This window comes from Chlorocebus sabaeus, chromosome 7 (assembly GCF_047675955.1).
Source record: "Chlorocebus sabaeus isolate Y175 chromosome 7, mChlSab1.0.hap1, whole genome shotgun sequence".
Classification (NCBI taxonomy): Eukaryota; Metazoa; Chordata; class Mammalia; order Primates; family Cercopithecidae; genus Chlorocebus; species Chlorocebus sabaeus.
This window is the reverse complement of record NC_132910.1, coordinates 12,228,796-12,243,841: the sequence shown is the minus strand read 5'-3', so window position 1 is coordinate 12,243,841 and position 15,046 is coordinate 12,228,796. Positions and strand designations below refer to the sequence as shown.

At 39.6% G+C, this 15,046-nt stretch overlaps 1 protein-coding gene across 1 annotated transcript in view; it reads left to right on the top strand.

Moving 5' to 3' along the window:
• POLR2B (RNA polymerase II subunit B) overlaps positions 1-15,046 on the top strand; it is a 49,380-nt gene that overhangs the window by 24,702 nt on the left and 9,632 nt on the right. The window contains exons 10-17 of the mRNA XM_073017344.1: positions 604-790; positions 4,134-4,277; positions 4,522-4,661; positions 4,764-4,875; positions 8,976-9,130; positions 10,500-10,698; positions 11,016-11,184; positions 14,387-14,483. Of these exons, the coding sequence (XP_072873445.1) occupies positions 604-790; positions 4,134-4,277; positions 4,522-4,661; positions 4,764-4,875; positions 8,976-9,130; positions 10,500-10,698; positions 11,016-11,184; positions 14,387-14,483 (1,203 nt within the window). The remainder of the gene's footprint in view (positions 1-603; positions 791-4,133; positions 4,278-4,521; positions 4,662-4,763; positions 4,876-8,975; positions 9,131-10,499; positions 10,699-11,015; positions 11,185-14,386; positions 14,484-15,046) is intronic.

Here is a 15,046-nt window from a genome sequence, read left to right as displayed (position 1 = left end):
AGCCTCTTTTAACATTTCTGTTTTTTGAGATGGAATTTCGCTTGTGTTGTCCAGGTTGGAGTGCAGTGGCGCGATCTGGACTCACTGCAACCTCTGCCTCCTAGGTTCAAGTGATTCTCCTGTCTCAGCCTCCCGAGTAGCTGAGACTACAGGCATGTGCCATCAAACCCGGCTAATTTTTGTATTTTTAGTAGAGACGGTGTTTCTCCATATTGGCCAGGCTGGTCTCAAACTCCTGACCTCAGGTGATCTACCTGCCTCAGCTTCCCAAAGTGCTGGGATTACAGATGTGAGCCACCACGCCCCGCCTCTTTGACATTTTTGTGTAATTGTTCCCCTGCCATGTATGTTCATGTACTATGCGTATATCTGTGCTTGAGACATAAAAGAGCAACATAAAAGAGCAAGAACTTTCACTCTGCCCAAACAATTTTTGCTCACCTTCCCCACACTTTTTTTCTACTCACATATTTTTTTACTCACATTTTTTTGCAGTATTGCAAAATACTCACTTTTTTTTTTTTTTTTTTGCAATATTGCTCCTGTTGAGAATATATGTTGTAGACCTCTACATGTTTAAAATAATATCATTTTATTTGGCAGTATGTTTAAGAATTTGCTTAAAGAAGTGCGGATCTATGCACAGAAATTCATTGATCGAGGAAAGGATTTTAACTTGGAGTTGGCAATTAAAACACGGATCATATCTGATGGCCTAAAATACTCTTTAGCTACTGGAAACTGGGGTGATCAAAAGAAAGCTCATCAAGCCAGAGCTGGAGTATCTCAGGTAAGTGTGCCAACTATGACTACAGGTTCAATAGGAAACATGTTTATAGGACTGGTAGATTCTTTTGTTTGTTGAATGTAAATTATTTTGCTTTTCTTACTTGATCAAATGTAAAACTATGGGGTGCCGGGGGCGGTGGCTCACGCCTGTAATTCCAGCACTTTGGGAGGCCAAGGCAGCCTGGATCACCTGAGGTCAGGAGTTTGAGACCAACCTGGCCAACATGGTGAGACCCTGTCTCTACTAAATATACAAAAATTAGCTGGGCGTGGTGGTGGGTGACTGTAATCCCAACTACTCTGTTTGAGAGGCTGAGGCAGGAGAATCGCTTGTACCCAGGAGGCGGAGGTTGCAGTGAGCCGAGATCGTGCCACTGCACTCCAACCTGGGCAAAAAGAGTGAGACAACAAAAAACTTAAGGAGACTTTTGAATTATGAACATGAAATTTTCTTAAATTAACTATTAGCATTACTAAGATAGATTTTTGGCTTGCAGTTTTAAAATAATTAAGAAATTAGAGTAGCTACTTAGTGGGTGAGAGCGTCCATGTTCGTGAAATTGTTATGTCTTAAAAGCTCCATATTAGAAGTTAACCCAGAGAATAAATGGTCATCGCCCTCCTTTGTTGGCAAATACAGTACTTCTGACACTGGTTTCTATATGTCGGTCTGTTGCATATATAGTGACCACAGTAGCTATTCTCAGATGGAGTAATGGAGAAAAGCTTTTCAAAGAGTGTCTCACTAGGCATTTCAATTTTTTGTATTTGCTTTTCATAGATGATTGAAAATCTATAATGTACTTTATGCCATTTTTAGGGGTATCTCCCCTTCCTTTCCTTGTTTAAACTAGCCTATACCAGTATCACCTGATTGATTTGGCATTCGGACACCAATTTCAAGCTCCTTTCTCCTAGAAATCTGGATGCTCTAAGAAATTTTGAGGGGCTGCTGATAGCAAAGTTAATATTTAAATTCCTTTTAATTCAGTAAGGATTTATTGGGTATATTTGATATTTGTGATGCTGAGTTCACATACGTGAATGAGATGCTCTCTCAGCCTCAGGGAGCTCATCAGCATCTAGCAGAGGAAACAGATTCGTTCATGTGTAGCTCACTGCGCCCTGTGCTGTGTTATGACAAATGCCACGTTGCAAATTCAGTGCAAAGAATTTTTTTTTTTTTTGAGACAGAGTCTTGCTCTCTCACCCAGGCTGGAGTGCAGTGGCGATCTCCGCTTACTGCAAACTCTACCTCCCGGGTTTACGCCATTTTCCTGCCTCAGCCTCCCGAGTAGCTGGGACTACAGGTGCGTGCCACCACGCCTGGCTAATTTTTTGTATTTTTAGTAGAGACGGGTTTCACCGTGTTAGCCAGGATGGTCTCGATCTCCTGACCTTGTGATCCGCCCGCCTCAGCCTCCTAAAGTGCTGGGATTACAGGCGTGAGCCACTGCGCCTGGCCAAGTTCAAGGAATTGTTATTGGGACCTGTGATGTGCCAGGCACCCTGCCACATGCTGGAGATGCAGTGATCCTGATCTTCAGTAGTTCACAGCCTATGCTTGTAGATAGATGTAAACAGATAATTACAACATGGCATGGTAACTATTTTGATAAGAGATGTGCACTACTACTCTGTGGGAATGCTGGAGAAAGGTACTTAGCACAGCCTGAGAAGGTGAAAAGAAGTCCTTGTTTGGGAGGTAACACCTGAACTGAATCTTGAAGAGTAATTGGAAAACGCCCCAAGTTGCCAGGTAGGTAGAACCAGCAGCTCATAAGAGAGCTTAGAGAACTTCTTAATATTCTGAGTTAAGAGATAGAGGGAGGAAGGAATGTGTGTCTGTCGTGGGAGCTAGAGCAGTTCTGGGTTTTCAAATCAAAGTGGAGGCTTAGGAGGATGGGAACCAGCTCATGAAGAGGAGTGACGTGGTCATTTTTGTTCTTTCGGACAGATTCACGGTAATTGGCAGTGTGGAGAAAAGACTTGAGAAGGGCAAGGTTGGTGGCAGGAAGATTGTTGCAACAGCCTGGGGTGAGAAATAATTAGGGACTGGACTAGAGCAGTTTTATAGAGATGGAGAGTACATTTTAGAAATATTTAGGAAGTAAGTTTCATAAGACTTTGTGATTGATTTCGTTGAATGGTTGAAAACTCCAGTGAGTACAGAAAAGAGAATAGTTCTTCCTGGGGGTGGGTCAGATGGCTTTCTAGAGGTGGTATCATTTCACCAGGCAGAGAGAGTGGAGAAGTGCATTTCATTCTGTGGCAATAGCATGGTCAAAGGCATGGAGGTGAGGGTGTGTGGTGATGTCAGTTGAGTACAGGAGTGTAAGGAGACTGTAAAGGGAAGGTCATTTTTGGGGCTTCATTGAGGAGGACTTCAGTGTTGTGCTCTTCAGTAGCCAGTGGCTATCTGTTTAATTTTTAAGTGGGTAAGTGTTTAATAATTCTGGCAAGTAAGGAAGGTAGATTGGAGGGAACCAGGCAGGGATTGGAGGGAACCAGGCAGAGCTGATGGACGTAGTATAGATGAGGGAAAATGGGCTGGTCTATTACTGTGACATTGGGAAGGGAGGGGCTAGGTTTTTTAGAAAATTTGAAAATAGAATTGACAGGGTATGTTTATAGATGTGTGGAAGGAGGAACTTGTAGACAAAAATGATTTTGAGATTTCCAGATTGAGAGAAAGGTGATGCTGCTTATCCATGACAGAAGACTTAGGAAAGAGGAAGGAGGTTTGAGTTGTTTAAGGACTAGGGGAAGATGGAGATTTATAAATAATTAATAATACAGAGGTTGAGTTGTCTGCTTTATGTTGCCCTAAATATTATCTTATTTATAAATAACATCTTGGTTAGTATCCTGTAAGTATTGGTAATGGATGTTTGCATTTTTCTATTAGATTCAGAGGCCTCAGTCTGGAAAAAGTAATGAGATGAATTAGTGATGTCTGCTATGATCAAAGGAGTGTGAGTTGGTAGAATTTAACTTAACACTTACTGAATATCTAATGAATGCCAAGTACTGTTTTAGGTGCTGGGATACAACAGAGAATAAAACAATTTAAAAAAATTCCCTGCCTTCATGAAACTAATGTCCTAGTGTTTGTTTGGAGACCATACACAGAATGTTTATGTGGTATGTTAGAATGTATTTGCCATCCCTGCTGCAAGTGGCAGGTAAGTTAAGGTGTCAAACAACATTATTCAGGGAAAGAATAGAGAAATGGGGAACAGTTTGATACTCAGTAGATTATGTGTAAAACTTGACTTTGCCTCAGTGTAATACTATGAATCACAGAAATGTCCAGACTTTAAAGATTGGCTATTTTTTTCTAGGTATTAAACCGCCTGACTTTTGCGTCTACTCTTTCTCACCTGCGTCGTTTAAATTCTCCTATTGGTAGAGATGGCAAGCTAGCAAAACCAAGACAGTTGCATAATACGTTGTGGGGGATGGTGTGTCCTGCCGAGACCCCAGAGGTAATACATTAGAATTTATATTGAGGACAAAAAGTCAGTGAGTAATTATGTAGGGCATAATTGCTTTTAGAAGTAGATGTTTAAAAAATTATGCAGAGTGGTTTAGAAATAAGATTTTTTAAATAATTGTATTCTTAGAAAGTAAGAATAAATCTTGAAATCACATTGAAGGAAAAATGTTTATGGAAAAGAAGTCTGATGGGCATGCAAAATCAGAATGACTAATACTTGGTTTATTTTTTAGGGCCATGCTGTAGGACTTGTGAAGAATTTAGCGTTGATGGCATATATTTCAGTTGGATCTCAGCCATCTCCAATTCTGGAATTTTTAGAAGAATGGAGTATGGAAAACTTAGAAGAAATTTCTCCTGCAGCTATTGCTGAGTGTGTATAGATGGAATTAGCTTTTTAAACTGTAGATAATCTTTAGTTGTTGCTTGGTATAGAATTGTTAAGCGTAAAATGCTTTTGCTTTTTCTTTTGTAGTGCAACCAAGATTTTTGTTAATGGCTGCTGGGTTGGAATACATAAAGATCCTGAACAACTTATGAACACCCTAAGGAAATTGCGACGTCAGATGGACATCATTGTGTCTGAAGTAAGAATCTTTAGTTAAGAGGGTGTGGTCTGTGAGATTTTTAAACAAGGCATATGACTAGTGACAGTTATCTTTGCATTGGCATCTTTTCTTTGAACTTTATTTCCTTGAACTGTAAAGTGTAAATTTAATTATAAGTTATTGCTAGGCCGGGCACAGTGGCTCATGCCTGTAATCCCAGCACTTTGGGAGGCTGAGGCAGGTAGATCACCTGAGGTCAGGAGTTCAGGCACAGCCTGGCCAATATGGTGAAACCTCATCTCTACTAAAAATACAACAATCAGTCAGGCATGGTGGCACGAGCCTGTAATCGCAGCTACTGGGGAGGCTGAGACAGGAGAGTCACTTGAACCCAGGAGGTGGGGGTTACAGTGAGGTGAGATCACGCCACTGTACTCCAGCCTGGGTGATAGAGTGGGACTCTGTCTCAAAAAATAAAAAAAAGCCTGGGCATGGTGGCTTACGCCTGTAATCCCAGCACTTTGGGAGGCTGAGGAGGGCGGATCACAAGGTCAAGAGATTGAGACCATTCTGGCCAACATGGTGAAACCCCGTCTCTACTGAAAATACAAAAATTAGCTGGGCGTGGTCATGCGCACCTGTAGTCCCACCTACTCAGGAAGCTGAAGCAGAAGAATTGCTTGAACCCAGGAGGCGGAGGTTGCAGTGAGCCAAGGTCACGCCGCTGCACTCCAGCCTGGCCACAGAGCGAGACTCTGTCTCAAAAAAAAAAAAAAAGTTATTGCTTGCCTTAATCTTTGGATACATGCTTCCAAAAATTTTGACACATTTTAAATTATTAAATTATATTTTAGAACTCAAATTATATTTTAAAGTAAAAATTCTTTTGGGGATCTTTTTATAAAGCTGAGAATACTTTTAAAAAGGGAATAACCATCTGGGATTTATCCTTTGAATTCAGAGATTCATTAATAAAATGTGATATACCGCTAATAGATTCTTTTATATTTTGGAGGATTTTGGAGGATATTGAAGTGCTTTGGGATTAGGATGGGTTTTTAAAAAATCATTATAATAAGGCCGGGACTAGTGGCTCATGCCTATAATCCCAGCACTTTGGGAGGCCGAGGCAGGAGGATTACTTGAGGTCAGGAGTTCAAGACCAGCCTGGCCAACATGGCAAAACCATGTCTCTGCTAAAAATAAAGAAATCAACCAGGCATGGTGGCATGCGCCTGTAGTCCCAGCTTCCCGGGAAGCTGAGGCATGAGAATTGCTTGAACCTGGGAGGCAGAGGCTGCAATGAGCAGAGATTGTGCCATTGCACTCCAGCCTGGGCGACAGAGCAAGACTCTGTCTCCAAAAATAAAAATAAAATAATAATTAAAAAAAATCATTACAATATATTGTGAACTTTATTACTCTCCCAAATAAGGGTGTTAGTATACTGTTTGAGGAATGTAGCTCAGGCTTTTAATTTTCCCAAATCTATATACCTTGGGTGAAAGTGGTTTTGGAGAGAAACTGAACACACTTAGCCAGTAACTACTCTTTGTACCTAACAAAGCAGAGAAGAGAATTTGGTTGTTCTGGGCCTTTTCCAGCAGCAGGCCCTGAGTGTTTTTTTTGGGGCGGGGGGGCGGGGGTGGGGACAGAGTCTGGCTCTGTTGCCCAGGCTGGAGTGCAGTGTTGCGATCTTAGCTCACTGCAACCTCTGTCTCCCAGGTTCAAGAAATTCTCATGCCTCAGCCTCCTGAATAGCTGGGATTACAGACGTGTACCACCATGCCCGGCTAATTTTTGTATTTCTATTTTTATTTTTTTGAGAGAGAGTCTCGCTCTCTCGCTCAGGCTGGAGTGCACTGGCATGATCTCAGCTCACTGCAGCCTCTGCCTCCCAGGTTCAGGCAATTCCTGCCTCAGCCTCCTGAGTAGCTAGGATTATAGGTGCCTGCCACCATGCCTGGCTAATTTTGTATTTTTAGTAGAGGCTGGGTTTCTCCCTGTTGGCCAGCCTGGTCTCGAACTCCTGACCTCAGGTGATCCGCCTGCCTCAGCGTCCCAAAGTGCTGGGATTACAGACGTGAGCCACCGCGCCCAGCCAATTTTTGTATTTTTGGTAGAGATGGGGTTTTGCCATAGTTGGCCAGGCTGGTCTTGAACTCCTGGGCTCAAGCCGTCTGCCTGTCTTGGCCTCCCAAAGTGCTGGGATAACAGATGTGAGCCACTGAGCCCAGCCTGGCCCTGGATTTTGACCCAGGCTTATTTACAGCTTGAAGGCAGGAAGAGAGTGATTCACTTGAGGGCAGGCAAGGCTAAGAGAAAGCTCAAAAAAATGTCTCTTTCTCTCTCTATCTGTGTATTTCTTAAAAGAGGTGGGGTCTCACTATGTTGCCCGGCTGGTCTTGAACTCCTGGGCTCAAGCAGTCCTTCCTGCCTTGGCTTCCCAAAGTGTTGGGAGCTATGCAGTAGGTTGGCTGTATTTTTTTTTTTTTTTTTTTTTTTTTTTTTTTTGAGAGGATTTCCCTCTGTCGCCCAGGCTAGAATGCAGTAGCACAATCATGGTTCATTGCAGCCTCTACCTTCTGGGCCCCAGCGATCCTCCCACCTCAGTCTCCTAAGTGGCTGAGACCACAAGGTATGTGCCACCACACCCAGGTTTTGTTCATCATACAGTATGTGTTATGTATTTAACTCTGCTGTTGTAGTGAGAACCAGCCATAGGTAATACATAAACTAATAAAACTGTGTTTACAAAAACACCTGGTGGGTGAGGTAGGGTGGTTGGGTGTGGTGGCTCATGCCTGTAATCCCGTAACTTTGGCTGGCTGAGGTGGGAGGATCGCTTAAAGCTAAGAATTTAGGACCAACCAGCCTGGGGCAATGTATCAAGACCCTGTTTATATTAAAAAAAAAAAAAAAAAGACCATAGAGCTATATTCTGTCAGGAACGTTAGTTTTCTAAGAACTTAAGGCAGTGCATTTGAAAGCAGAATCTTCTTGGACTTTAGAATACTACTCATGATATTTTTGCTCACAGTGTTTTCTCCTTAAATTACTTTCTAAGGACAGGCGTAGACTAGGAACTTGGAACATTTTTCTCTTTCTTGTCTTTTGACTCTTTCATTTTAGAGAAAAACTTGATGTTTTGTTGTTTTATTTTGTTTTTTGAGACAGGGTCTTACTCTGTTACTCAGGTTGGAGTGCAGTGGCATGGTATCGGCTCACTGCAACCTCTGCCTCCCGGGTTCAAGTGATTCTTCTACCTCAGCCTCCTGAGGAGCTGGGATTACAAGCGCGTGCCACCACACCCAGATAATTTTTGTATTTTTAGTAGAGACAGGATTTCACCAAGTTTGCCAGGCTGGTCTCAAACTCCTGACCTCAGGTGATCTGCCCACATTGGCCTCCCAAAGTGTTGGGATTACAGGCATGAGCCATTGCGCCTGGTCTTTAATAGCATATTTTATTTGACTTGATACATCCCAAAGTATTATATCAACATTCTATTAATATAAAAATTATTAATAAACCATTTTACATTCTTTTTTTCCTGTTTTGATGCTGTCTTTCAAATCCATTATGTGGTTTATACTTAACAGCACATCTCAGTTCAGAATGGCGACATTTCATGTGCTCAGTAGTCACATGTGGCTATCCACTGTTAGATAGCTAGACTGTAAGCCATTTGTCTGATGGTGGGTGTGAGTAGTCAGGCTTACATCTGATAGGTGTGTGTGAGAAGTCAGGCTAATGACTGGGAAAGTATGGTCAAAGCATAGTGACATAGGGCTGGTTTTTGAAAGGTTGTAGGATGAGATATATGTCATCAGCAAAGAGCCAAAATAAGAAATTGTCATGTACTAGTGTTTGTGGTATTGAAAAAATATTTCCTACGTTAACTTGCATGACATTATTACCAGATATTATTGTTCAGCTTTATAATTGCCAAGGTTAGATTTTTTCATTCATAAAATTTTAAATGATACCTAAATTTATAATATGTTAAACAATGGTAAACTAAGATTTGCACATTTTACTTGATAAATTGGTTGCTCCAGAAATTCAGTAGGATTTGTATTGTATTTTTAACTAAGAGAAAATAAAAATTCATGGAACTTTTTTCTTTCTATATATAGGTTTCTATGATCAGAGATATTCGAGAGAGGGAGATTCGGATCTATACAGATGCAGGCCGTATTTGTAGACCACTTCTGATTGTGGAAAAACAAAAGCTACTTTTGAAGAAGAGGCATATTGACCAATTGAAAGAGAGAGAATATAACAACTACAGGTAAAAACATGCAGTGAGAAAAATGTGTGTATTAAAAATTGAGATAGAATTTACATACCATAAAATTAACCATTTTTAAATTTAATTTTATTTAATTTTAATTTTTTTTTTTTTAATGACACAATCTCAACTTTGTCACCCATGCTGGAGTGCAGTGATGCAATCTTGGCTCACTGTAACCTCCACCTCCTGGATTCAAGCAATTCTCCTGCCTCAACCACCCTAGTAGCTGGGATTACAGGCATGCGCCACCACACCGAGCTAATTTTTGTATTTTTGTTAGAGACAGGGTTTCGTCATGTTGGCCAGGCTGGTCTTGAACTCCTGGTCTCAAGTGATCTGCCTGCCTCAGCCTCCCAGAGTGCTGGGATTATAGGCATGAGCCACCGCGTCTGGCAAGTTAATGATTTTTAAAAAGTATACAATAGTGGTTTTTAGTATGTTTGCAAGGTTGTGCACCCGTCATCTAATTTTAGAATACTTTCATTGCCCCCAAAAAACTCTGTACCTTTAGGAGTCACATTTGTTTTTCTTAACTTTTATTATGAAGCAAGATAATTAATAGGATTTTGTTTAAGCTTAAAAGTCTTTTGATTGCCCAGGTGTAGTGGCTCATGCCTGTAATCTCAGCACTTTGGGAGGTCAAGGTGGGAGGATTGCTTGAGACCAGGAGTTCAAGACCAGTCTGGGCAATATAGGGAGACTCCCATCTCTCCAAAAAATAAAAAAATTAGTCAAGTGTGGTGGAATGCACCTGCAGTCTAGCTACTCAGGAGGCCTGAGGCAGGAGGATCACTTGAATACAGGAGTAGTGAGCTTTGATTGTACCAGCCTGGGCAACAGAGCAAGACTCTGTCTCAAAAAAATTTTTTTTGTGATATGTTAAAATCTATTAATAGTAATAAGGAGAAATAACCTATATAATCTAAATATAATATATTACATATAATATGATGTAATATGAATAATATAAGAAATTTAGTGAAAAGATGAAGCTGATTTAAATATTTTTTTAGCAAATGAATGTATAGTTATGTATACTAATGTAAAAATCATTCAAATAATATGTGTAATAAATTTAAAAAATTGCCCTCCAATTTATACTCTTCTTCACAAGTAAATACTGGTAACAGGTGTGTATTCTACCAGGCCTTATTCTCCAGCAGCTTACCTTTTTCACTGTCAACAATCATGTAACTATGTTGGTCAGTTATATATAATATTAAACTATATATAAAAATATATATTATATGTATATTTAATATATAATAAACTATATTTAAATATAAATATAGGAATACTTTTAAGTAGGAGGAATAGTTAGTTAAAATATTTCAAGAAATAGAAAATTGAGTGAATTCTTTTTTAGTTGGCAGGATCTTGTGGCCAGTGGGGTAGTGGAATATATTGATACACTGGAAGAAGAAACAGTGATGCTTGCAATGACTCCAGATGATTTACAGGAGAAAGAAGTAGCTTATTGTTCCACATATACACACTGTGAGATTCATCCCTCAATGATCCTTGGTGTCTGTGCATCTATTATTCCCTTTCCTGATCATAACCAGGTTGGTATCACTTTTCATCTTCTGGTGTGAGGAATTGGGAGAAGTAATAAAAATTGGAAGTAACTCTGTAATCGTATCTGGAGGGAAAAAGCCTTTAAATGAAAGGCTCTGAACTCCTACAGAATCAGCATTTGATATACTTGCTGTTGTGTTTCATGGTTAAGAGCCGTAATTGATTATTTCGAATGGTTATTACTTATTGTTTTTGAAAAAAATCAGGAATTTTACCAATCATATTTCTTCTGATTTATTGTCAGAGTCTTTTCCATTAGCAATAGTAACTTTTCGTTGATTCTGCTTTTCATTTTTACGTTTAGTCCCCTAGAAACACATACCAGTCTGCTATGGGTAAGCAGGCTATGGGAGTTTACATCACCAACTTCCATGTTCGCATGGACACATTGGCCCATGTTCTCTACTATCCTCAAAAACCACTTGTGACTACACGGTCTATGGAGTATCTACGATTTAGAGAGCTGCCAGCAGGTATGGTCAGTTTTGCTCTACGTTATTTAAGATCCTGCCATGTTTAAGGCACTTTTCTGGGTGCTTGGGAGGATTAAAAATTAAATATGACATAGTGTCTGTTCTCGCGGAATTTATAATATGGTGGGAAACGTGAACATAATAAAAAGGTAGTTATGTGGAAAGTCTTATGGTGGAGGTACAAAGTCCTTTGGAAGCACAGACTGATGGAAGCGATTAATTCCTGTTGGAAGTCGAGATTCAATTTCATGGAGAAGGTGGCATTTTAGATTGGAGCAAAATTGATGAAGGGGTGTTTGCATTTGAGAGGTGGTTTAAGCAAGGGCACAGATGGATGAAGTCATGAAAAATGGGTACAGTTAGGAGTCATGTCAGCTTAGTGTGGGTGGAGTGTAAATATATGGGAGTGAAAGCTTGGTCTCAGTGTGGAGAGAGCCTGAACAGGTTGACTTTTATTTTGAAAATGGAGACACATCCAACCTTTTGGATCAGGGAAGTAATACAATTAGAGATTTGTTTTAGGAATACCATTCTGACAGCGGCATAAAGAGTAGATTACAGTGAGGTACTGTTTTAGTAGGGTGATAATTTAGGGGTTTTTGCAGTAGTCTAAATGTGAAATGGCAAGGTCCTAAAGAAATGAAAAAGAATGATGGGTAAGATACCTTTTGAAATACACTTGATAGGGCTTGATGAATGGCCGAGTGTGGAACAATGAAGAGAGGAATTGGAAATATTGTTGGTGTTTCTGGCTTGAGTGATTAAAGAGAGGTACTATGAATAGGTTGGGGGAAAAATAAGATTGGGAACATGTTAGAAGGGGGAAGAGGTTTTAGAGGTAAGATAGTAATTCTGTTTTGGATATGTTGATTTTGATTTAGTGTCTTAGTGTCAGAACACTAAGATGTGAACTTCCAACAACAGTGAGTTGCAAACATGATTTGAAAGAAAGTCAAGTCTAGAGATGTAAAATGTTTTATTTATTAATGATAATTATAGATTACTATGAAATTGCCTAAGGAGAATTTAGATTGAGAAAAAGGCCAGAGGCAGACAATTTTAGACACCAGGAAGAGAAATCACGAGAGAAGATTTGAGAAGTAGCTGGTAAGGAGGGGAATCTCAGGGAGACTGGGTGGTAGGTAAAATGGCGAAGAGAAATCTGAAGGGTGTGAGTGTTGACTATTAAAGGAGATGGTAGAGTTCTTTGGCACTGTTGTTATCTTTTGTATTAACAGACTTTTGGCTTTGAATGTGGGTAACATTTGTTATTTGTTAGTAAAGTTCATCTTTAGTGTACTGTAATGGGGCTCTAACATTTTGATAGGAAATTCTCATAGGTTAAAATTACTTACTTTCAAAATCCTCCACAAGGGGTTCCTCTTGTCTAGAAAAGCAAAATCTGTTAGGTTGTCTACACAGTACGCACGTATCTTTGGGCTGTGCTTGCAGTGCTGTGTTTTCTCCAACATTTAGATAATACAGTTTCTTTATGGCTAGAGAAGAAAATACATATACTGAAGGACTAGGTTGGAAAGCAAATGTTCCTTTGGTACTGGCGTAAGTGGAGAGTCATGGCTGGCAGGACTGCAGTTCTGTTATTCCTGACTTCATCATGGCATCTTTATTTTGAAGTTCTTTTTTTTTGTAGAGATAGGGTCTGCTTTGTTGCCCAGGCTGGTCTCAAACTTCTGGGCTCAAGTGATTTTCCCACCTCAGCATCCCAAAGTGCCAGGATTACAGATGTAAGCCACTACAGCCGATCCATCATACCATCTTTAAAAAAACTTTTAACATTTTACCACATTTGCTCTATTGTTCTCTCCCTTTTTATTACTTCTCCTGAACCACATTAGAGTAAGTTGCAGGCGTGAAGCATGTGTTTCCTTCTTCAGTATGTGTTTCCTAAGAACAAGGACATTCTCTGTAGTGCAGCCATCAAATCAGGATAACATTGCTATCCATATAGTCAGCAGTCCTCAATTCAAATTTTGCCAGTTGTCCTAATGATGGTTTTTTTTTTTTTTTTTTAAAGAAAGCAATTTTTATTGTATTCAAACCTAACGATGTCTTTAGTGGGTCTAGGAGCTAATCTAGGATTGTGCATTGCATTTAATTACATGTTTCTTTAGTTTCCTTAATCTAGAACAGTTTCTTAGTCTTTCCTTGTCTTTCATGACCTTGACATTTGTGAAGAGTTCAGGAAAGTTATTTTGCATTGTGTCTCAATTTAGGTTTGACTGTTGTTTCCTCATGATGATATCCAGGTTAAGAATATCAAGTTATTTTATGTTATGTTGTGTTATTTATTTTATTTTCGAGACAGATTCTCACTCTGCTACCAGGCTGGAGTACAGTGGTGTGATCTCAGCTCACTGCATCCTCCACCTCCCGGGTTTAAGGGATTCTCCTGTGTGAGCCTCCCGAGTAGCTGGGACTACAGGCACATGCCACCACGCCCAGCTAATTTTTGTATTTTTAGTTGAGATGGGGTTTCACCCTGTTGGCCAGGATGGTCTTGATCTCTTGACCTTGTGATCCACCTGCCTTGGCCTCCCGAAGTGCTGGGATTACACGGGAGAGTTGAGTATCCAGTTATTTTATGGGCTCATCAAACAGTGTTTTGGCAGCAGCAACTAAGAATTTCATTGTGGCGGGAAAGATATGATAATTTTTTGGTGGTACAAGGAGAGGGAAATAGGGTAGTACCAGTTTCAAACCTAAAACCAGAAATCGGGAGACAAGGAGCTGGGGCTTGAGCCTACTGCTTATTAATTTTGAGATCATGGGTAGATTATTAATTCACTCTTCTGATTCATGAGAATAATAATGCTTATTTTGTTTATGGCACAGAGTTGTTGTGAGGATCATGAAACTTGGTTTGGGGAGGCACTTTCTAAGTAGGAGGTGACTCACATGTATAATCACTTACTATGAGAATGAATACATTGGGAGTGACTAGTCTTAGGATTTGCTTGTGTGAGATATTTAGCCATCAGAGTAGTTGCCTCACAGATTGCTATTCTAGGAGGAATAGACTTTGGTAGTTACCGTGACAACAAACACCCAAGCATTTATGGCAAATATGATTTAATTAAAGTTGATTTAAAGAAAGGGCAGTTTTCCTGTTTTCCAGGTGATGTTTTAATGTATGCTTTTTTTTTTTTTTTTTTTTAATATGTGCTTTTTAAATTCACTGCAGGCATCAACTCAATTGTGGCCATTGCATCATACACTGGATATAATCAGGAAGACTCTGTTATCATGAATCGTTCAGCTGTAGACCGTGGCTTCTTCAGGTTTGTATTTTGTAAATTTGTCAAAACACAGGTACAGTGGAAACACTAATATTTTATTCAGAAAAAGTTCTTAAAATACAGTCTAACTACGCACTACTCCAGAAAAGCAGAAGGCCTGGCTGATGGTCACAAACAACTGAAGATACTACTTCTTATATCTCTCAGGAATTTCAAATGCTAGTATTTTTAGCCTTTCTTTTGGTAAGGAAATATACATTTGCATTTAGATAATATAGAAATGTCTAAAGAAGAAATAAAAATAACTTAGAATCCATAGATAACTACTGTTAAAATTATGGTGTGTTTTCTTTTCACTCTTTTTTTCCATTATGCTTCAGCTTGATTGTCCTATTGACAAATAGACCTCAAATTCAAGGCATATAAAGATTGTTTTAAAAACTGGGAATTTAGTAGAGGGGAATGGATTTTCCTTTTTCTGTGTAGTTTCAAAGGATAGCACTAGAACTCAGAGGATACATATTATGGCTTAATGTAAAAACTTCTTTTTTCTTTTTGAGACAGAACTTGCTGTTGCCAATGGAATGCAGTGGTGCAATCTTGGC